Source organism: Musa acuminata, chromosome BXJ1-1 (genome assembly GCF_036884655.1).
Source record: "Musa acuminata AAA Group cultivar baxijiao chromosome BXJ1-1, Cavendish_Baxijiao_AAA, whole genome shotgun sequence".
In the NCBI taxonomy this organism is placed as follows: Eukaryota; Viridiplantae; Streptophyta; class Magnoliopsida; order Zingiberales; family Musaceae; genus Musa; species Musa acuminata.
The window spans coordinates 641,212-663,266 of NC_088327.1; the positions used below are offsets into that span (position 1 = coordinate 641,212).

Here is a 22,055-nt window from a genome sequence, read left to right on the forward strand (position 1 = left end):
CCGCAACGAGGCTGCCGTCTTTTAGCCGTTCCTTGTTTTAGTTCTTCTCACATCAATTCCCCGCAGTGAACGGTCAAGGCGTTGGCCCCTTCCACCTGCAATCTCTGGTCGTATATACATAACACACCTTGCAGCGTGGAGGAGGCCGATGAGGCACGAAACGATGGCTCTGCTCGCCGGAAACACGTTTACTATCTCCACGACGCTTCTGGTGCTCGTTATCTGCAACCTCTTCCTTCTTCTCTCGAAGATCGAAGCGTCGCCGGGCAAAGCGAAGCAGTTCGAGCCCCTCAGCTTCGTCGGCTCAAGGCTGTCGGCGATGGCGATGGCCTACTTGTCGACAGCCACGTACGCGGGGAAGCACCACCACTCCCACTCCCCCGGCGAGCTCCTCTCCAGCATGCTGTCGACATGGCGGAGGCCGGCGATCACTCTGGCGTACGTCGAGCTCTTCGCCACGGCCTCGGCTTCCCTGCTCTTGGCGCTCAGAGCCTTTGCGGGGGCCGCCGGGGAAGCTGCGCCGGAAGCGCTGGTGATTTCTGGCTCCCTGGCTCTGCTGTCCTGCCTCGGGCCGGTCGTCTTTGCGCACTCGGAGATCGCTTGTAGGCTGAGCCTGGTGGTTGCAGTGGCGGAGGAGGATTTCGAAGGGATGAGTGCACTTGCAAGAGCAGAGGAGCTCGTCAAGGAGAAGAAGCTACACGGGTTTGTTCTGACAGCAGCATTAGGACTCGCCGAGCAAGCAGTGCTGACGGTGTTTGGGTGCAACGATGACGGTGCTTGGGGTATTGGGACTCTGCTATTTGCTGGTCCAGTTCTCCTCATGGTCAAGTTTGTCACCTACTTTTTGTACACCATGTTCTATTTTGAGTGCAAGAAAGGACATGCAAAAGAGAAGAGAACGATCTAAAGGCTTGGCCTTGTAACTTCATCTTCTATCTTCCTCCAAGAAAGACCAATGAGCTGGTGCAAGTTGCTAGTCTCCAATTATAAACTCTGCTAAAAGTCAACTCTGTTGCTTTCACCTATTTGATGCTCAGAAAAATTCAATTTTGGAACCAGTGGAACAAGTCAGATCTTCTCTTCTTCCTCATCTGCCCTCTTTGACCCATTCCTATCCCCCTACATCAAAGCACAGACCTTAAAAGGCCTCTCCCTTCAACACTTACACAAGGCAAACTGAGAGATGGTGATGTGAGCTGCTTTCCTGCAACGATGGCGAAACCATGTAAGTTCCCTGGGACCTCCACGATTCTGTGGGAGGCCCTCAGAATCCCCTTCCGAAACCCGAACCTCATCCTTCCCATCCTCATCCTAACCCTCGTGTCTTCTTTCTCCTCCCTCCTCCTCTTGGGAGACAGCCTCTCCATGTTATTTTTCTCGAGACCCGTCTGCTGCCGAGTCACGGATCTCTTTAGCCTCCTTGCACATGTCGAAGGGCTTAGCATTCCGCAGTGGATCTTGCTGACCCTTCTCTTCAACGTCATCTCTTTGCTAACGACTGCAACCATCCATGCGACTGCCATGGCATACACCGGGAAGCACCCAGCAACACCAGGCGATGTCATCCTGAAGACGAGACATGCATGGAAAGGGTCTCTCGTGACCCAAATCTGCATCACCATCCTGCATCTGTGCTTCGTCCTGTCAACTGACCCCGTACTTCTTGGTCTGGCAATCATCTCAAATAATTCAAAGCTGCTGACTCTGTTGCTCATCGTCGTATCCCTCCTGGCAGTTTTTTATTACCTGTACGTAGCTATAGTTTTGCTGCTATGTATCGTGGTATCGGCAATAGAGGATGAGTGCTACGGAACAGAGGCGATGGGCAGGGCATTGGAGCTCTTCAGCAGGAGCAGGAAGCAAGGAGTGGTGATCGCTGTGCTCGTGGTCGTTGTCAGCAGTGTTGCCACTTTGGTGTCTGAGGCAGTCTCTTCTGCTCAGTCTGATGGAAGCCAGTTGTTGATTGGGTTCATCCATATAGGCAAAGATGTGGTGTTGAATTTGTTGATCTTAGCCACAAGTACAGTTCTCTACTATGAGTGCAAGAAGTGCGAAGGAGAGGAGAAGTTCCTGGAGATGGATGGGCATATTGTACATGCTAGTTTGCTTACTGATGCTTATGTTGATGCAGTAGAATTGCCATGAATGTGTTGTCGTGGAAATTATGATCCAGTGTTTGTCGCATATTAGGGTTACTTGTTTCTATTGGTGTTTGTCGCATACATCAAGTCAAATGTAAATGATATTGTTGCCAAAGTTACTGCATTTGTGTATTGACATTATCCACCAAAACCAATGTATTTGGGTATTATGAACATATTATACATCAAAGCGTATATCACAACATAAGCAGCAAGAGTGTCTCTTAATGTGGCTGGACAGAGTATATAACATCAAATGCCTGGTCAGGAATAGAGCCACCATCTTGTAGGAATACAGGGCCGAAAAATTTTATATCAATGAAATACTTGGTTGATAAGCTATAACTCAGTATTCTTTAACCCAAAAAATGACTTGATGCCCACAAATTCACAAACATTCCTTTTCAGACAAAGCAGGAATGCCAATGATGTCATGTATTTGTTTTGACAGCATCCAAATCATGTATTTCAACTCGCGGAATTCCAGAAGAATAAGGTCATTTTGCACACAGACAGATTAACCTCTGAAAAATAAGAGGACACGGGGCAGCGACAAGAATCAATTAGCCGCTACCTGATCCTCTTCAGAAATTTCACCTTCTCGAAGTCTGGAGTGGCATACCCCTTTTCGATCTCCCAAGCAAGATGAGACATGGAATTGAATGATGACTTGGCGCCCTTTTCATCTGAAACTTCTCTAGGGAAAGGAATTCTGGCTGCAAATACTGCTTCCTCTGAATAAATAAATAAGTCGAACCCTAGACGGTCGACCCATATCAACTTCGTGTCTGCTACCTGCCAACATGGTGAAATCACAGGTGTAAACATGTATATTTTCAGGGTCGCTGGATAATTTTTCACAGTCAGTGCCAACTTAAGGAAAACTGATCCACTTGAATATCAAGTAAGTTGAGGTACTTAAACCAAAATAACAAGCTCAAATGTGCATACTGCATGGCACCAATCGAGCCAATATCTTACAGGCATATACTGAGGCTCACACCCCTGTAACATGTCACTCGGTCAATGCCAGAGGGCGTTGTCACCCTGCCAGCACATAATCTGCCTCTTGTGCGACTATGGAATAAATCAGCTCATCATGCAACAAGGCATGCATCGGCAATTCAAGAACGTAAGCATGATAAATCAGCATGCCAGCAAACAGACCTAACACACATTTGATACTTAATTTAACCTAATTACTTAATAATGTGCAGTTCACAACTGCATTTTCCTTGGCCTTTCATTTTTCAGATGTTGAACAGAGAATATATTGGGAACATATACAGCTGACATAAAGTAGGTTAACTACCAAAAGTAACCATTGCAACCCTCAACTGGGCTCATGGTGCCTCCTAACTTGCAAGACATAAGAGGAAAAAGTAGATAATCTTCCAAGAGGAAATAGCGCAACGATATTGCTAGCTGTAGCTCGGCAACAATTTTCACACACAAAAAAAGGGGAAAAAAAATTATTACTGCCATTGCTAGTTGTGTTACAACTTCATAATGATCATAGATTGGAACACAAATCATGCATATCAATCCTAAAATATAAAAGTAAATTTATCAGCCCATCTTTATGGATACAGACCGATGCAAACAGATACTAGCATACTCGTTCACTCTATTCAAAATATACAGATTATCTGATTTAGAAACTTTCATTGGTTCTCTATTACATTGCAATTACACTAATATTTAACTGAAAATGCTTGCTCATGAAATGACTGGTGGAGTGACAATCAAACTGACTAACTAGCTTTGACTATACAAGTAAGAAAAACGGTTGCAAGACTTTTACATCCAAGCCAAAAGACATAAACAAAGGATAAAGACAAAAAATTGAAGAAACTTTGGCATCTAAAAATTCACACCTGAAACCCTGGCTCCACATAAACATTGCATAACCCTCGGACGTCTTCAACATGTTTGGAATTCATCTCATCAACAATCTTTTCAGCAAAATTTCGTAGAGGATCAGGTTCCGCATTCGAGTATTCTGAGGAGGTCACCCATATACCATCCTGGAAAGATGATATATAAAACAGGTGCTAGGAATAAAGAATGTAGATGATCAACGATGTCAATTAGCTGGAAAGCAGACTCAAGAACATCAAGGACTTAGTGGCCAACAGACAACCAATTAGGCATCAACATTTACAGAGAACACATGAGAATCTGGTAAAGATACCAAAGATTTACATCCATAAAGGTGAAAGTATTTCTGAATATACTCATGCACATAATCTAAACCAAGAATTTCTCCATTGAAACAGTTTAAAGTGCATCATGCCCAACTTTATGGAACAAAGCAATGAAGAAGAATAAGATACCCAAGCGGACACTAATACACATCTTAGAATCAGTGGGCAACATGCCCAAGACAACATAATTTTCATCGATGGGACTTAGTCATGAGATGTTACCACAATAATTTCCATGCTGGTTCAAGAAAATTACAAAAAGGACAGCAGTCATACCTCCTTAAAATATTCAATTTGAAGCACCTTCTCTACAGAAATTAGATAAATAAGATCTTCCTCCACCTCTTCTGCATATTTCTTCTCCCATTTTGCACGAAGCCTCTGTACAATGCCATTCAATTATCTAGACAAATAAGTTTCATGGAACTCAACAGAGGGGGAAGGAAAATTGGCATAAGCAAACTTAAAAAACAAGTCAGCAAACAAGAATGCATGACGATTAGCACAAGATTAACCATCTTACTCCTATGATCACAGGGAGAGTAAACATAGATTACCTTCAGAAGAAACGCATCATCGGGTTTACTCAGGCTTCCAAGTAACGTGCATTGTGGAGTGCGTGACCTGGTTTGCTCAAACTGCTCCCAGAAAATGGCACAACATATGCATCAGAAACTCCATAGTGTCTATAGCACTACACTTTACACATTAAACTATTAAAACCTAACTCGACCCAAAAACATAACAAAAAGCCTAACTTTTCTCTCCAATAGAGCACATTAGGGCTAGTGTGCCCTAAAGTAACCGAATCACCCATATCACAAGTCATAGCATAACAAGTGAATCCAAGTGTTGATAGGGAGCCCATAAAAATTGAAACTTGAAGAAAGATAAGATTTGGGAGCTCGAGACACTCACTACACATGCGCACGCACGCACATAGGCACAAGGAAACAAATTACTGAATTATAAGCCACTCGAAAGCCAATAAAGATCCGAACTTGAACCTGAACATGGAAGCTGGATAGGCCATCAATTTTGAAGAGCCTCTCGGGCTGGTTTAAGCAAACGGCAGGGGCGCCCTGAGCATCAACGACGAAGCGGGCGCCGATGGCGAGGGGCCAGCCGTCGGTGGACAGCGAGGAGAAGGTGCCAGTTGAGGAGAGCTCCATGATGGTCCTGGAAACCTCAGCGGGGGACGGCTTCGCCCGGGTGTTCTCCCTGGCCTTGGGAGGCGCCTCGGTCGAAACGGAGACAAGAGAGCATCTGGGGAGGTGGGGAGAGGAAGAGGACGGGCGGGAGGAGATCCGGAGGGGTGGGATCTGGTGGGGAGAGGAGAGAATAGGCTTCTTTGGGAGGGAGAGAGAGGGCAGAGGCAAGGGAATGGCGGGGGAGAGCAGGGCGTGGGGAAGCAGCGGCATGCTGCCGAGGGAGAGAGGAGGGCAAAGAGGATTGGGGAGGAGGCGAAGCGTTGGTGAGGTTGTTGGTCCCAATTGGAGACGATGAGAGGGGAAAAGGAAGACGATATGGTGGACCCTGACTCCGCTGAAAACCGAGTTGGTTCGCCTGTCGATCGCCGAGTCAACTCGTTCTCCCTGTGACTCGTGCCAATTGCGATCAAACCCGTGGGTCAAACAGTATCGACTCGGACCTGACTCGTTTGAGATGCTCCCCACCCTAGTCTCAACTCGGACGATTGGTTTGGCCCTGGTGGTGTTCTACTAAAAATAGGAGCATGAAGATTAATTGGACTCGTTCCATCACCAAAGCAAGCAGGAGAATGAGAAAAATACGTGCACGAGATTAATTAAGATAATTAATCGGGTTAAAGAGAAAGTAGGACGAAATTGATGGGTAATCAACTTGCTATCATTCCAAATCAATCGAGCTTGTAAAAATAATAATATTTAATTAACACATTTTTCTAAATCAATAATCAATTTCAACACCATTCACATGCAAAGGAAATCTTTTTCCACTTTTGATAGAAGGAAAAGAAATCATCAAATTCTTCGCAACATAAATATACTTACACTAAATGAGAACTGTATTGAGATCATAACATCAAACTTCTATAAATTAGGCAAGACCTTCAGTCAAGCAAAGAAACGTCACTCCAATATCTTGTAAGAAAAGAAACATTACCCCAGAAACTTTTCTTACTTGATTTGTGTCACCTGATTTGGAGAGGCGACATCACTCGAGAAAACTTCAAGGTTCAATCCCAAAGGCATCTCTCAATATCATGAAATCAAAGGTTCAATCCCACGACAGCGTGGGTGAAGCTAAATAATTCTCTGGAGACAGATGCATAATATCAAGAATAAACGGGTGGAATATTTTTCACTAATTCCATTGAATAAACTGACGTAAGCATAGGATTAATCAGAGTCAGACGAGTCAGCTGTTTCGGATTGGTGGACACTTCTCTTGGTTTTGTTGGACTTGGTTGGATAAGATGATGCTTCACCCTCGAAGGAGATAACTTGCGACTTGGCTAATCGTTCCTCCAGCTCTACTGTACTGAAGTCATCGGTGCTTCCAAGCTCATCAAAACCAACCTGAAGCCCATTTCGAGAGGAACACATGTAAAACTAGTGCATTTTCGATGGTATTCAGTCATGGAAGTAGAAAACTATGCACCATTTACCACATAATCCTCAACTTTGGCATTCTTTACAAGAGCAAGAGTAGGTAGTACGATGATCCTGAGCTTCTCAGTCAAGAAGGGACTTTTCTCAGCATGAATTTTCAGAAAGCGTGTCTCTATATGTTGCTTTGCAAGAATACTCAGATGCTTGTCCATCACCTGCAAACGTATACAACAGCCAACTTGTTTTTATACTAAAAAGGTATGTCCCGAAGTAATGAAGATACAGTATCACCTGTTCGAAGTGAAAATCTAATAAACAGATTAAACAGAAAATCTCAAGCCTGGACTCATTGAATAAATTAGTTATCACATCCAAAGTTCATCTTTCATGTAACCACACCCCAAGTGGACCAAGCAAAGAGTAGGACCCAATTGATGCCTTCTTGTAATCCCCCAAATAAATTAAATTCAGAATGAATCCGAATAAGAATAAGAAAAAGATATCTCATAATATATTTCCTTTTTCAATGATTTTTTTATGATAAGATAATTTTAAAAAGGGAGTTTGAGTCCTAATCAAACTATATTAAATAGGAAATAACTGAAATTAAATAATTAAATTATTAAATCTGATTATATTTTGATTAGAATCCTAACCATAGCAAAACCCTCTCCCCTCTCCTATACAAGGATAAGGAAAGCCCTCCCTATTCATCACAATGAAACGAGGTCCTAGCGGAGAGGCACGTGACGATCGTCAAAAAGGCAAATTCTCCGACTCCTATATAAATACTATCATGTAAATTTCATATTTTTATATTTAAACGATATAAAATCTATTTTTGATCTATTAGAAAATTCCTGTAAGATATTAAGTATTATTGATTGATGTTATAGATCAAAATACATGAAAATCATGAGCAAATAATCATACTTTTTTTTTATAAATATATAATTTTATTTTACTCTTCATGACTTTTTCTAATACATAAAGTTTATCCAAAATTTTCATGAATTTTTTAATTCGGAATTATTGATTTATTAATATTTTTAAATGAAAATAATTTCAAAATCCTATTAAGTTATATTTTTGTTTGAATTGAATTATTCTGCGTGATTAGAACTTTAATTTGTTCAGGAAATTTTGAACAATTATAATGGTTATTAGGGATTTCTAAAAGCTTATGTTAAAGGAAAAAAAAAGTCACACTAAATCGAAATCGAAATCGTTCCAACTCTGGTCTAACTCGAGTCATATTGACTGTCCGACCCGATCAAGCCTAGCCAGATGACCATATGCTACCTAACCCAATCTGAGCACGGACCCCACCCAAACTGTAGCTCGATCCAACATGACCTCGAGCCTATGACACTCGTTCGGCTCAAGTGTCGCCATAGCTTGATCGATCAATGGCTTGATAGTCGACACAGTGCGGCCCGATGTTGCAGTCGAATCAGGTGCCTTTTCCCCTTCTGGTGCATGTGCTGAGCAAGTGAGCCCCTTGTGAGCTACTCTAGAATCAGCCTAACAAGGTACCGAGCAACCCGACCTATTTCCAGCCCTGTGCTAGTATGGATTCAGGTTTGGGTTGGCCCAATAATCCAGTTTTAACATGTTTTATGAGTTCAGGCTCAATTGATCCATAAATTGAATTTGAACCAAATCAATTTGGCCAATTTTGACCTGCTCAAGGTGATTCCGAACTGTTTTAAACCAATTCAAACTTATTTGATCCAAATTGGACCTAACCAAGTCCAAGTTAGATTGATTTAGGGTGATTCCAGATTAGTCCATGAGGATAGGTTGGTTCAATTAGGTTCTAGCTGAATTAAGTCTGTTTCAAATCAATTTGACTGACTCAATTAGAGTTCAGATCAATTGAGGGTTAATTAGGGTATTCCTAATACTAATATTGTTAAATAATTTTTTAATTGATAAATATACATGATAGCTTCAGTCTAGAGACTGACAAAAGATATGAGATTGATAATGATAAGAGGATTGGATGATCCATGTTAATTCTAGGAAGGCTAATATATGGTAGGGCAATTCCCTTTGGGTCAAACAGGCTTGCATCGATCTAAATTAGTTCAGAATAACCTTGAATCAGTCAAAATAAGTCAAACTAGTTCGCTTCATATTCAATTTAGGAGTCAATTGGGCCCAAACTCATAAAATAGGTCAAAACAACACTACTGGTCAACCCAGACCCGAATCCATACTACCATAAGACTAGAAATCGATCGGCTTGCTCAATACCGTACTAGGACGATTCTAGACCAGCCCAAGAGGGGCTCATGTGCTCAGCACATGCACCGTAGAGGGAAAAAGGTACCGGGCTAGGCTGCAACGCTGAGCTACACCGCGTCAACACCAAGCCATCAACCCGTTAAGCTATGCTGGCAAGCCAGCCCGTTGAACCTGAGCCAAACCTGTGTTGCAGGCTTGAGGTCATGTTGGACAGAACCGTAGTTCGAGTCTGGTTCATACCTAAATTGGGCCGAGCAGCAGACAATCAATTAGATAGGCCATATCGTACCATCGATTGGTTTGACTCAGATCAGACCTGAGTCAGAACAATTCCAATTTCTATTTAATTTGACTTTTTTTTAAAGATGAGCTTTTATAAATCCTTACTAACAATTATAATTGTTCAAAATTTCTTAAACATATCAAAGTTCTAATCATGTAATAATTTAATTCAAACAGAAACATAATTTAATAGGATTCTAAAATTAATTTCATGAATTAAAAATATTAACAAATCAAATTAGATAATTGTCCAAAACGAAATTTCTAATGATTATTTACTCATGATTTTCATGTATTTTGATCTATAATATCAATCAATAATTTTAAATATTTTTCAAAAAATTTCTAATAAAAATATGAAACTTACATGACAGAATTTATAAAGGGGAGAGTCAGAGAACCTACCTCTTTGACGATCGCCTTGTGCCTCTCTACAAAGACCGAGGTCTCGCTTTTTTGTGATGAACAAGGAGGGCTTTTTTGTGATGAACAAGGAGGGCTCAAATTTCACTGCAACTACTTTGATCACTTCCACTGATGATTGTTTGTTGACCGTATTTCAAAGTTCATGTCCAATGAAATGTCCAATGATTTCACAGATCTAACCAATATTCTGCATATTGAGGGCCCTCTTTGACGATCGCCTTGTGCCTCTCTACAAATCGTTAGTGACCTCACTTGTTCTCGTATTGCTATGTGATAAATGTGTTCTTGGTAATCTTTATTCAAGATGAAATTTTCTTGTTTATATAATCATATAATTCTTAGGAGACCTCCAGATATAGTAATCAGGTGAAATAATTAATGTTAGTGGTACGAGAAGAGTAGAGGAAGACCTAAAGAGTATTTAATAGAAACTATAAATAAAGATTTAAAGACTCTAAACTTAACTAAATATATGATTTTTTACAGATCTCAATGAGAGCAAAAGATCCACGTAGTCGATCCAAATAGCAGAGACTTGTGATTTTGTTGTTATTGTTATTGCTGTTGTATATAATCACATTGTTCCATGTGCACGTTGCAGGTGCCCTAAACCAAGTATATCGAAGAATGTTGGTCGTACTCTTACATATCTTCTTTCAAAAATAATGCTAAATCAAGAAGCATGACGCTGATGCATTCAATCTTAGAAAATTCACCCATGTAACTGTTTGGATCTGGAATCTTAAATCTACTGGATACTGTAATCCTTCTCCCTCTAAAACTCAGTTGGCAAAGATTTAAATCATATGAATTCCTTCTGTTAGTTAGCAGCGGAAATTCTCATTGGTTTCATGCTTAAGAAGATGCATGCAACAGAACCAATGCTGCATCAAGTTCTGTCATTCTCTCTTCAAAATTTCTACCTGTGAGTTGCATTGGTGCATCTAGCCATCTTTAAAGTCAAAAGTAGAAGGAAGAAGCTACAAGGAGTACAAATTCATGACAGATCATAAAACTAACTAATCAAAAGGTGCTGCATTTGGGTGGTGCTATTAAAAATAATACAAGAAATAAATTGACCATTGGGTACTAGTTTTGAGCAGTGGGATTAAAGAATATGAAGTTCCACAAGGGAACTCAGAAGTAGATGCCATCTTTAAAGATAATAGGCAACTGCAAATTTTGGATAGCCGTCCAGTATATAGGTGGATAGCCGTTCAGTATATAGGATGAAAAACATACAATGTGAAGGAAACACACAAGCTGTGTGCCTTGTTATGAAATTATTGAGCCCAACTTAAAGGACTAGACAACAAACATAAAATTACTGTTTTCTTTGGATATTTTAAGGTGTCCATTAACAGGTTTAATGGCAAGAATGCATTCAAGATATGTTACTATATAATAAAACCAAGTACCATATTATCCCTAGTAAAAAACTTGACCAAGTCTAAAGAAATCTAAGAGTTGAAGTATCACAATAAGTAGATGGAACCTGTTTTAGTATTGGATGGACATGTTGCTAGTGAGATCTCATTTGAGCTTATACAGCACCGAAAAGATCTGTGAATCTATAAAATTTTCATATTAACCAGCAAAAGGCAACTTTAGGCTCAATACTTTCTACACTATTAATGCAGATTCAAACATTTATTTCCTACCAAACTTGAACAATCAAACAAATCCCTTCCTACCAAATTACAAACCATAATCATTTCTCCAACGGCCCTCCGCATTGCAATTGTAAGAAGAAAAATGGCTTGTATGTTAAACTAGAATTATGGGGATAGAGAAAAATACCTTGCAAGGCCAATTCTCGCGGTAGAAATGGCAGACAACACGATCGCTGGCCTTGACAGCGGCGAAGAATTCCTTCTCGGGGATCTCAGTGTACTCACCGTGGCCCAGGGAGAGCCAGCGGCTCCGCTTCTCGGCCATCTTCTTCAGCTGCTGCAACCTGCGCTCCCGCAGGGCCTCGAAGTCGTCGAGGTCCAGCCGATCGAGTGCCGCAATTTCGTCATCGATCTTGTCCTCGACGGCCCTGGCCACGGTCAGCACTTGCTGCTCGAGGATCTGAAAGAACCCTAGAAAACAATCACGACTCCTCTCCAAAATAACCAAAAAGACCAACAAAAGAGATCTTGCGTTTCAGATGTATCGATAACCTGCTTCGCGTGACTTTCGTCCATGAACGAATCCAATTGTATCCCTACCTCTCGAGATCGAGGATCGTAGGAGGAGATGGTTGAAGTGACTCTCTCTCCCCCCCCCTCTCTCTCTCGTATATATACGCAGGTCCTCCAAATTTTCTTTTACTTTATTTTTTTCTTTATAGAAAATGTTTCTGAGACGCGCCAATACATATCGTGATCACTAACACTACTTTTGATGCAATCCAAATCATTGATGAATTACGGGAGTGAATCGTGACTGTTGATGATTTGACGAACCTTAAGCACACATCTTGAGTGACCACTTATCATCTTTATCGAGATCTATCATGACCGTTCATCTACTCATAACTCGATAATAGTTAGAACACTTCATAATGTGATCCTCACCGTTCACAGTGACGAAAAAGCCCACCATCCAGGGCCACACGAACGGTTCTTAAATGACCGCGGCAGCCACCAGAAGATTTGTATGGGCTCATCGTATCATCAAACTCCAGTAGCTGATTGAATAAAGAAATGATGTCAAGAGAAAGGATGAAATAAATACTGTAAATTACGTTTTCCAAAAATGATCAAAATTCTGAAAGAGCAGATTGAAGTGTGCACAACATGCACGCGCTGCTAAAACCAAGAAAGAAATGCTATCAAGAGAGAGAGATATATCATACTGTGTAATGCTTTTAATCATAAACAAAATTCCACAAAGATCATATCAATTGTTCACACATGGACTCGCTGTTAAAACTACGGGCAGCTAAGAGCAGCAGACAAATGCTTGGATTGATGTAATGGATAGTTTTATTCCCTTTAGACAACAGATGAATAAATCAAGATGTACAGTAGGATGTAATGACACTGTCATGGCATCATAGAGGCAACTGAGGTTCCAAGAAATTGAAAGGAAACCCAGAGGCCCACCTCCACATCTTTCCTCAGTGGAAGTGTGAGTCCATGCAAATCTAGTCCAAGGGAGATGGGACTGATGTTGTCTTGGTTAGGCAAATCCAGTGGCGTCTGCTTCTTGGTTAGAACAAATTCTCCTAGATCTTTGGTCAATCAACCTCCCCAAATGCAGAATCAAATCACTGAACATTATCACTACCATTTTCTTCATTATATAGCCTGTTATGCTCAACTAGGCACGCTGAGGGTGGCTGTAGCTTCTCACCTGGTGCAAGATTGCTGTTGCTCCTAAAGATCAATGGCACTGGTCGTCCGTCCTTGCAAACTGTTGTTCCTCGTTCCTATCTTGACTAACTGATGCAGAATCAGGGAATTTGTCATTGTCGATTTGCATGAAGCTAGCTCCATTGCAGCAGGGAGCTGCTGATCTGAACTCTATGCTCTCATCTGCAGAACTACAAGCATATTCAGCAGAACCATTGCAATTGACTCTACATTGATGCTCGGATTTCTTAGGTTCTCTCATCTTCATGTCTGAAGATTTAGCATAAGACTTCTGCAGGAAGCCACGAGTTACAAAGGGCATATCACCTGAAATAATATTTTCACCAGTCTCAGTGGACTCTGCCAGTCCAATGTTACAATGACCATTGGAGTGACCATTCTGCTTGTTGACATCAACAATTGGGTGTTTATGATTTTGCTTTTCTTCTGTACTATCCAAAGTCTTCTTTCTTGCAGGCTTATCAAGGAAACCACGGGAAAACACTGCCTTAGATTTTCCACTGGATCTATTTTCCTGACTTGACAACAAAGCCATGCTTCCTTCACTATCAACTGAGGCTCCATCCAGACGGTTAACTTCAAGAGATGAATCAAATTGGCTGTATGTTTCCACTGGACGATCTGATTCGGCAAATGAATAATCTGAAGGTTCTGAAACTACACTCTCAGTAGTAATGGGAGTAGTGGAACATGGCTCAATAATCATATCATCATTAATCTGCACAGTGGATGGTTCTCTAGTTGGCTCACCATCTTCTAGGATATGGCTTGCATCATAACTGGCACATGGTTTTTGACATTTTTCAGCATCAACTTTATTTTCAGAATTTTCTGGATGATTATCTAATTGCATGCTCTCCCCACTAGAGTAGTCAGGCATAGGAGAGAAAAGACCAATACTCTCTTTTTCAAGACTCTTTGCAGTTGCTGAACTTGATGATGAATTACAGAAATCTAGATCTCCTAAACTTTTATGGACACTTGCTGGTTTTTCGACTAAAGGTGTATTCAAGACCATAACATCCACTTCTGTGACCTTTGCAGGATCGACATCATCTGTTAATTTTCTCTTGTTCCTTGTGTCTCTAAACATGGAAAGTTCAGGAGGACTTGATTGGTTATCTATGTCAGACCCCAGGCAGGAAACACCGATGGGGCTTGATAACTTGGGAGCTGACTCAACTAATTGCTTTGTATTCTGAGATTGCACATGCTTAACAAAAGGCTCCTTGCGTGCACTTGTCCTAAAAATAAGAATTATGTGAGAATTATTCATAATAATTTTATGAATTGATGAAGGTAAAACTACTAATCAGATAAATCAAAGCAAGTTGGGACAAAAAAAATCATCATGACAAGTGAATTTAACAGATAAACCAACATAAATTTCACCTTTTACGAAATATGTTTATTTAATTGCTTAGACATATCCTATTGCATGATCACTAAGAATCTGTTCCTGTATGTAAGAAATCACAGCAACATCTCTAGGCAAATGCACCAACAAATTGTTGGGTGATATACTAACTGAAATTATAATATAATAAAATTAAATTTAACAAACTATACAATGCAAGAATAGTTCAACAAACCTTGTTTATATATTCTCACCTATTACTACACTAGAATTCTTAAATACCACATTTTTACTCTGATTTTGAGTATCAAAGAAAAACAAATAAAACTTTTACCTGCTGTATAAGAGCATATAAGCGCCTTCAGAAAGTACATCCTCCACTTCAACGTTCGTCACCTGGAATATGATACTAGTAAAGCCAAAGTATCAAATAACCTAAAACTGAATAAAAATATATGAAATTACCTTGCAGTCATCAATCTTGTACCATTTTCCTTGGTAATCTTTAGTGTAACAAATATAGTGGCCAAAGAATGAAGCATTTAGCATGTCCACATGAACAACAACAGCATAGAGTGTATATAGGTCAGTTCCATCACTACTGCCACTCATATAGGGAGTAAGATTCAAGTTCTCAGGAAAAGTAACTCTCTTATTCAGTTTACCAAATCTACCACTCTGTACAATTATAAAAAAGGAGGTTCAGTGTCACTAGCACCCACAAAGTGAAACAAGGTGCACAATGTCCAAAGATAATATAACTTTAAAATTAAAAAAAATCTGACCTGGAATCTCTTCAGAGCAATTGTAAGGATATTTGGAGCTTGATGAACTGTAAGGCATTTACATGCTTTAACATAATCGTTGCATCTGTATACAAGAAAATTAGTTTAATTAGAACAAATAATAATCAGTTCTTAGTTTATTAACGAGAGTTTATGCCTAATAAGTTGGAAAGGTATCAAATAAAATTCTTGCAACAAAGTCTATTTCTACAGCATGCTTGTAGCTGTAGTTTTAGAGGACTATATAGGAATGGTAGATGCTGCTCTTTTAGACAACAAAAACACTATATGGAAATGCTAGATCACAAACTAAATTCATAAGTTCCATTTGTATTTGATTTGGGAAAAAGTTGCAAAAGTATGGATGAAAAGACGATTTGGCCCTCGACGATTTAGGCATAAAGGTAATTGCGTTGTAGGTACTGCAAATTCTCTCATGCACTTATTGGGACTATCTTATGATGCTCTATGTTAAGTACAAAACCTTTAAAACTCTGCACAAAGATCAAAAGAATTATGGTTATTGACACAGTAGACTGTCAACGCTTTACAGGATAGGCATCCAATCCCGACTCTATTCATACAAACAATCAGAAAAAAGAAAGGTCACACTAAATTATCATGACTATATGTTGATGTTTTCTGAATGTAGTGGTGCTCCTTTCTTCTCAGATTCATAAATGTTAAGTGGTTAGTCAGAAAATTGCATTCAGAAATCTTGTGCTTTTGACAAGTTGATAGACCAGGCAATCTTCTGCAATCTATAACCATAACAAATGAATTCAAATTCTAAAATGCAATCTACAATTCATGGAGCAGTTAACAATATTCTTCTGAAGAACAAAATAAACAGAAAAACAAGTTTAAACCTACAGATAGAAGACACTAACAGAGCTGTCACCCCACAAACAAGGAAAGGAAAAGAGATACATGCACATAGTGATGACCAAAGGCATACGATACCCTACATCAGTTATTCGTGTCACAAATGCCATTCATTAACATAGAAAGCATACATATGATAAGCAACCATAGTTCAAACTTAAACCCATTAAGAAATGTAACTTCAACAGCTAGAGGGTTCAGATATTTGAAAACAGTGAGATGTAATCTCAATATATGGATGAAGAATCATCCTAAGACAAAGTTCTTACGCAGATTGTATAAAAGATATACTATAAAATAACAAATCATACTACTTATGAGCAAATCAGAAATGCTTACCCATCACACTTATACTTGTTATCCCCATCAAGCCACTCCTTCATCGTAAATTGATCTAAGCACTCCTCCAAAGATTCAGCATCACCAAGAATTTCAACAGTCAAATCCATCATATTCTCATAGCGATTTGAAATAGTATTGCATTGTGTACAAGTAACCTGAGATTAATTTGTGTCAGTGTATGAATAATGTATTCACACAAGAACTGGCATTAGACATTTAAGCTTAAGAACTAATTTTTGGTTCAACCAGTATACAAAAAAAGAGTAAATTTAATTATATATCAGCAGGCAGATGAAAAAGAACCATTACAATGCATAGGCAAATAACCTAGGCAACACCATATGATGGATCGATATGGTATCAGAGAATAGCTTAGGCTACTAGGTGAGCTAATTAATATGAAATTGTTACATTCTGTTACATTCTGTTACATATAAAAAGGACGAAGGTGCAAAAGACACCCATCAATGCAGGATCCATGCACTACAGATAAAGAAGTTGTTTCTGTAACTCCAACCCTGGTCAGCAAGGTTGGAAAGAATCAATCTTACCTTTGTACCAAGGACAGCCCTCAAGTATTATGTTACATATGTTGTCAAATGTTAGCATATGTAGTTCAGAGAATTATCACTATGATATGCTTAACTTTTGTAGGATGAACATTAACAAACAGAATACTTCTAAGAAAAATTATTTTAGTTTGCAAAATGAGCACCATCTCATGCATAAAACACAATGCAAAAATTTACATATGGGATTGAGTGATAATGTAGCTACATATGTTCCTTGATATATTTCGACCTTATGTTCAAAGTTTAAAATTTCGTACCGTACTGGTGTATCGAGCAAATCCTTGATATATTTTGACCTTATGCTCAAAGTTCAAAATTTCGTACTGTACTAGTGTATCGAGCTTTGCTCGATACAGTATAACATACCGAGCGGTACATCAAGGTGTATCGAGCAGTACACCTATATATAAATATATATATATATATATATATATATATATATATATATATATATATATATTAAAAAATATTTTAAAAAAAGGTGTATGCAACCTCGGCGACGTCGCCTCCTCCTCTTCTTCTTGTCGCCTCGTTTGTGGCATTCGGCAAAGAAGACGACAAAGACGTCAAAAGTCGCAGATGTCTTAGGCCTTTGGCGAAGAACGCGACGAAGGTCGCAAAGTCGCGGACGAGGCGATGAAGGAGACCGCTTCCGCTGCTCTAGCCGCCGCCTCACCTGATCCCCACGCCTCCAGATCCTCCTCTTTATGACTCTCCTCACTGTTACCTCTTGGGTCGGGATTGTCGAGCGAGGGCTGTACTAAATCGGGATTGAGAAAGGGCATGGAAACAAGTTTACGTCGAGGTTCTGCTGATTCTCCCTCTTCTTCGAATGCCCGCTCCTTCTTCCTTATTCGACGCTTCTCCCTCAGTCAGGTTGATACCGCCTGGTAGCAAGCGATTACTGCTCGAAACAGCCTCGTATCGTTCGATACAGGGCTATATTGAGCGAGCCGATACCGGGCGGTACGATTCGAAATCGCAAACCTTATGCTACATTTTCATCGATGTGATTATGTGAATATGTAAATTTTACATAGATATGGTGCACCAAAAAGTGTTGGGATAGACATCATAACACTCTCTAGGCTTGTTTCAACCAATGAGATGGTATACTGGCTGCTTGTTTTAACATTAGCATAACCATGTGCACCCAACCCTTGACATGAATATTATATTTCAACACTTCAACGTAAAGAACTTCAATCCAATATTATGAAATATTTTGAGATTGATAAAAACCAATCGAACAAGAATGAAGACAAGAAAAGGAAAGGCTTGAATGATTGATTTAAGAATATTATACACCATGTAGCTTAAAGAAATCTGAAGCTAAAATTTTATTAAACAAATTCATCATTGCAATTTCATCAGGTAATGTGAAATTATCAAACATTTGGAAAGAAATTCAAATTCCAGTAATATGCAAGCAAATTCCAGCAATAACATTACAGATTATTGAGCATCCGACCTGAGACTGAAGATGACCACCAAAAATATGCTGAATAAGGGTTGTGTCTTGGGTGCTGGGATCAAGTGCCTTTTCACCTCCAAACTCATCAAGGCAAACAGATTGCATTGTGTCAATTGCAAACCTAGAAGTAGCATGATCAAGTCAATGAAGACTTCTTAACTACATAGTTAGCACTACAGGCAGAGGCCATCAGAACAAAATAGTAGGTAAACTAAGGTCCTGGAGCATTTTCAAGATAAAGCAAGGGGTGAAGCACCTCATAAATTCATGAGCATCCTCCTGTCTTCCATAGCCAAGGTTTCCACCAATGTTAGGCAACCGAGAAAGGATATTGATAGGTGAAAAAGGATGCCGACTTTCACTAGCTCTCTTAATGTGTAATTGAAGCTCACATAGAAAGCACCAATCAGTCTGCTTTCTGACACCTAAGAAATAAGAGGTGGCAAACATAAGCAATTGAATCACAGAGTAATCAAAAGCCTGCTCAGAGCCAGCCACTTACATTCTCTAATGTGGCCTCTCTCTAATAAATAGGCAACAAGCGGCCGTGTACATGCCAGACATTGTAAAACCACATTAGCAAAGCAACTGCACAAAAAGAAGAAAACAAAATGAATACAATGGTTATCAAATATCCTAATTGTTAGATGTCAATAAGTAGAAACATCAATACCATCAAGCAAAAAAGAACCAGAAATATTATTGACCTGTTCCCACAATTCACAAGCCCACAAGGTGGAAATCCAGGGTTATCCCAGTTGAAAAGCTTCACAAATTCATTGTACGGGAAAAGAATCTGAAGAAAGCACTCACTGTTAACACAAAGTAACCAATACCAGCAACAAGGTGAATCTATAAGGCTCAGTAGAAAAAAAAATCACCTTCTTTGGTTCTTGTAGGATATTACAGGTTCCACGGGCAGGGACCAAAGAAATAGAACCAAACCCAGATGATTTTCTTCTTCTGCAAGAACTGTTACCTGGTGAAACATTGTCTACCTTATCTGGCTCTGATGACTTCAATTGTTTGCATTCAAACTTATGATCTGCTCTCCAATGCTTTGACTGGCATGCTTGTGAACTGAATACGAAAAATATATTTTTCTCGTAAGCTTGTTAAATTATGCATTAAAAAATTACATGATAAATATAACAGTGGGAAAAGGAACGATAAGGTACTGCAAATGACAACATCAGACTATGTATAAACATTACTAGAAAAGCACATAATAAGATATGTGTTACAACATCCATGTTGTATTAGAAACAAAATCTTGACTTCGCAGTAGTTGGTTTATAAAATTTATTTTAAAGATTAAGTGGCATATAGCCTGCATAACACATAATAATTTTGTAAATGGAGCAAAGAACCCAAAACTTATTGAAAAATTTTGAACACTTAGAAGATACATAAGAAAAGTAAGCAGCAAGTGGAACTACACATGAAAAATGCAACCAAAGAACAGCCAGGAAAGAAACCTGGAATCAGTTCAAAACTTTAAACATTGAGGATTGTGTCACGGCCCCAAATAACTGTGTAAGAGCCCGATATCACTCATATTGTGTCCCAAACTTTGCAGTCTCCACCCTTTGGATTACTACGTGAATTCATTCCATACTAAACTAAAGATCTTTGTATTACATATAGAAATAGAGGCTTACCAAGTGGGATTCTAGGCAATTTAGCATAGGTCATTTGAGGACAACTCCAGAAGATGCAGGGCTACCTCAACTAAGCTAGCACAAAAATGCTTTCTCCCATAGAGCCCAAACACTCAGCGACAGGAATCCCACGAAATATTAGGAAAAAAAGGAGATATCAGAATGAATTGGCAATGACTTGCTGTTCAATTTTTTTTCCATCCAATCAAACCGCTAAATAAGTGTGAAGTTCGTTTTCATATCAAATCATATGGACAATCACTCTAAATGAGCCTTTCATTCCCTCTAAAACCCTTATGAGAACCAAGAATGAGCACTAATCAATCTATGAACTTAGAAGAACAAAAATTGGTTCTTTGAACCTTAACATCAGAGGACTGAGACTGGAAGTATCTTAACTAAAAGGACAATAATTCTTCTAATGAAAGTAGTTACAAAATTAATACTCGACTTCAGAAGGTACAGGAAGACTAAATTAGCTTTACACCTGCACAAGTAAATAGTGAATCATCAGATAAAATGGGAAGACTTGACACTAGTCTATGTCGCAACATAATTTAAGTCAACTACAAACTCGCTCTGAACCATTAGTCACACCAAAAATTTGTTAAAAGAGGCATGACACCAAAAATTTATTAAACACACTACTAGCTTGTTTACATCCATAGTGTTAGTTTCAGACTGAAACAAATGAAACTTCCATAGACATATCTTCAAAATAAAACTACATACTTAAGAGTGGTATGCATTTCTCACTTTATTATTTGGTTGAGATTGAAGGTTGAAACTCTCAAGACTTGGACCGTGATGACCCAAATAATCGGAATGTTAGAAAATTAAACCTCGGTATGTTTTGATGTGAATAACTGATCTTGATAAGACCTTCCGTAAGGATCAAAATCACTAATGAAGATTGCAGTGATTAGGAAAAGGGATCAGTCTAAGGACCGTCCGCCTAGCAAAGAAATCAAGAAGTTATCTGACGTTTTTCATGAATCATGAAGCAACCGATTATTTATCTTTAAACTAAAATGACAAAAAATCATAACGAAAATATATAATTGTACAGTTCATCCGAACCAAGTAGATAATTTTATTTCGGACGAGAAGCCCAAATCGACGTCAAAACCAACGCGAAAAAGAATCTGCAAGCCACCTACCAATACCGAACCCTCTTGCATCCCGAGCACTTCTTGCTCCCCGGTTTCCCACAAGTAGCGCAGGCGCCGCCGGCGGGGGCCGCGCCTTCCCCGCCCGCATCGCCGCTGCCGATCGACATCGAACGCCGCGGCTCGTACCCGGAGGAGCCGGCCTCGAAGCTGGCGTCGACCACGAAGTACCTGGATGCGGCACGCTTCACCACGAGGAGCGCCCCAGAGAGGGTCAGCAGCAGGGCGAACGCGAATTGCAGCACGGCCGAGAGATCCAGCGCGGGGAGGGCGGCGCCGAGCATCTACGACCTAGGGTTTCCGCAATGATCAGAAGCGCTCCATGGATCATCAACCTCCGATGGCCCTCAAGCGACCGATCGAATTCCTAATTATTCTCGCACTCCAACCCCGTCGTTCAAATCAATTATAGGAATCGGAAATTTTAGGACGGTGATGGGATCGGAAGGCGTTAGCGATCGAGCCTTGACAAGGGTTTCCTTATGGGGTTTCTCGCTTTCCGTCGCCTTCCAAAGTAAGCCTTGTTTCGAGGGCACCGGAAAGACGAA

The 22,055-nt window shown here is 39.8% G+C and overlaps 4 protein-coding genes across 5 annotated transcripts; 1 reads left to right on the plus strand and 3 right to left on the minus strand.

Moving 5' to 3' along the window:
• The first annotated feature begins 141 nt into the window (after positions 1-141).
• LOC135676393 (uncharacterized) lies at positions 142-2,273 on the plus strand. Its single transcript, XM_065187547.1, has one exon. The coding sequence runs from the start codon at positions 149-151 to the stop codon at positions 905-907; it is 759 nt and encodes a 252-aa protein (XP_065043619.1). The 5' UTR covers positions 142-148; the 3' UTR covers positions 908-2,273.
• Positions 2,274-2,425: 152 nt separating this feature from the next.
• LOC103981886 (glutamyl-tRNA reductase-binding protein, chloroplastic) lies at positions 2,426-5,890 on the minus strand. The gene is made up of 5 exons (XM_009398644.3): positions 5,356-5,890; positions 4,906-4,986; positions 4,625-4,729; positions 4,019-4,168; positions 2,426-2,936 (listed from the first exon to the last, which is right to left on the minus strand). Exons 1-5 carry the CDS (start codon positions 5,767-5,769, stop codon positions 2,712-2,714), a joined length of 975 nt encoding a protein of 324 aa, XP_009396919.2. The 5' UTR covers positions 5,770-5,890; the 3' UTR covers positions 2,426-2,711.
• Positions 5,891-6,398: 508 nt separating this feature from the next.
• LOC103981895 (thioredoxin domain-containing protein 9 homolog) lies at positions 6,399-12,221 on the minus strand. 2 transcript variants are annotated; one of them, XM_009398655.3, is made up of 4 exons: positions 12,066-12,221; positions 11,701-11,973; positions 6,999-7,157; positions 6,399-6,909 (listed from the first exon to the last, which is right to left on the minus strand). In XM_009398655.3, the coding sequence occupies exons 1-4, from the start codon at positions 12,087-12,089 to the stop codon at positions 6,730-6,732; spliced, it is 636 nt and encodes a 211-aa protein (XP_009396930.2). In that variant the 5' UTR covers positions 12,090-12,221; the 3' UTR covers positions 6,399-6,729. The 2 variants fall into 2 exon arrangements, with proteins under 2 accessions (XP_009396930.2, XP_065043771.1); XM_065187699.1 differs by having other exon boundaries at positions 11,701-11,984; positions 12,066-12,165.
• Positions 12,222-12,732: 511 nt separating this feature from the next.
• Positions 12,733-22,055, minus strand: LOC103981903 (ubiquitin carboxyl-terminal hydrolase 18). The gene is made up of 11 exons (XM_009398663.3): positions 21,499-22,055; positions 19,559-19,757; positions 19,385-19,473; positions 19,180-19,265; positions 18,934-19,102; positions 18,675-18,798; positions 16,629-16,786; positions 15,405-15,489; positions 15,085-15,297; positions 14,954-15,015; positions 12,733-14,506 (listed from the first exon to the last, which is right to left on the minus strand). The coding sequence occupies exons 1-11, from the start codon at positions 21,789-21,791 to the stop codon at positions 13,273-13,275; spliced, it is 2,712 nt and encodes a 903-aa protein (XP_009396938.2). The 5' UTR covers positions 21,792-22,055; the 3' UTR covers positions 12,733-13,272.

What these genes read in the sequence shown, in the direction of transcription:
- LOC135676393 (XM_065187547.1), top strand. Translation starts at nt 149, where the DNA reads ATGAGGCACGAAACGATGGCTCTGCTCGCCGGAAACACGTTTACTATC.
- LOC103981886 (XM_009398644.3), bottom strand. Translation starts at nt 5,769, where the DNA reads ATGCCGCTGCTTCCCCACGCCCTGCTCTCCCCCGCCATTCCCTTGCCT. An exon ending in ATGATGCGTTTCTTCTGAAG is followed by an intron (nt 4,730 to 4,905) that starts GTAATCTATGTT and finishes GGCATTGTACAG; the next exon opens with AGGCTTCGTGCAAAATGGGA. An exon ending in ATGTGGAGCCAGGGTTTCAG is followed by an intron (nt 2,937 to 4,018) that starts GTGTGAATTTTT and finishes CCATGTTGGCAG; the next exon opens with GTAGCAGACACGAAGTTGAT.
- LOC103981895 (XM_009398655.3), bottom strand. Translation starts at nt 12,089, where the DNA reads ATGGACGAAAGTCACGCGAAGCAG. An exon ending in ACGAAAGTCACGCGAAGCAG is followed by an intron (nt 11,974 to 12,065) that starts GTTATCGATACA and finishes GGGTTCTTTCAG; the next exon opens with ATCCTCGAGCAGCAAGTGCT. An exon ending in CCAAAGTTGAGGATTATGTG is followed by an intron (nt 6,910 to 6,998) that starts GTAAATGGTGCA and finishes AATGGGCTTCAG; the next exon opens with GTTGGTTTTGATGAGCTTGG.
- LOC103981903 (XM_009398663.3), bottom strand. Translation starts at nt 21,791, where the DNA reads ATGCTCGGCGCCGCCCTCCCCGCGCTGGATCTCTCGGCCGTGCTGCAA. An exon ending in CTTGTGAATTGTGGGAACAG is followed by an intron (nt 19,266 to 19,384) that starts GTCAATAATATT and finishes CTTTTTGTGCAG; the next exon opens with TTGCTTTGCTAATGTGGTTT. An exon ending in GAGAGGCCACATTAGAGAAT is followed by an intron (nt 19,103 to 19,179) that starts GTAAGTGGCTGG and finishes CTTATTTCTTAG; the next exon opens with GTGTCAGAAAGCAGACTGAT.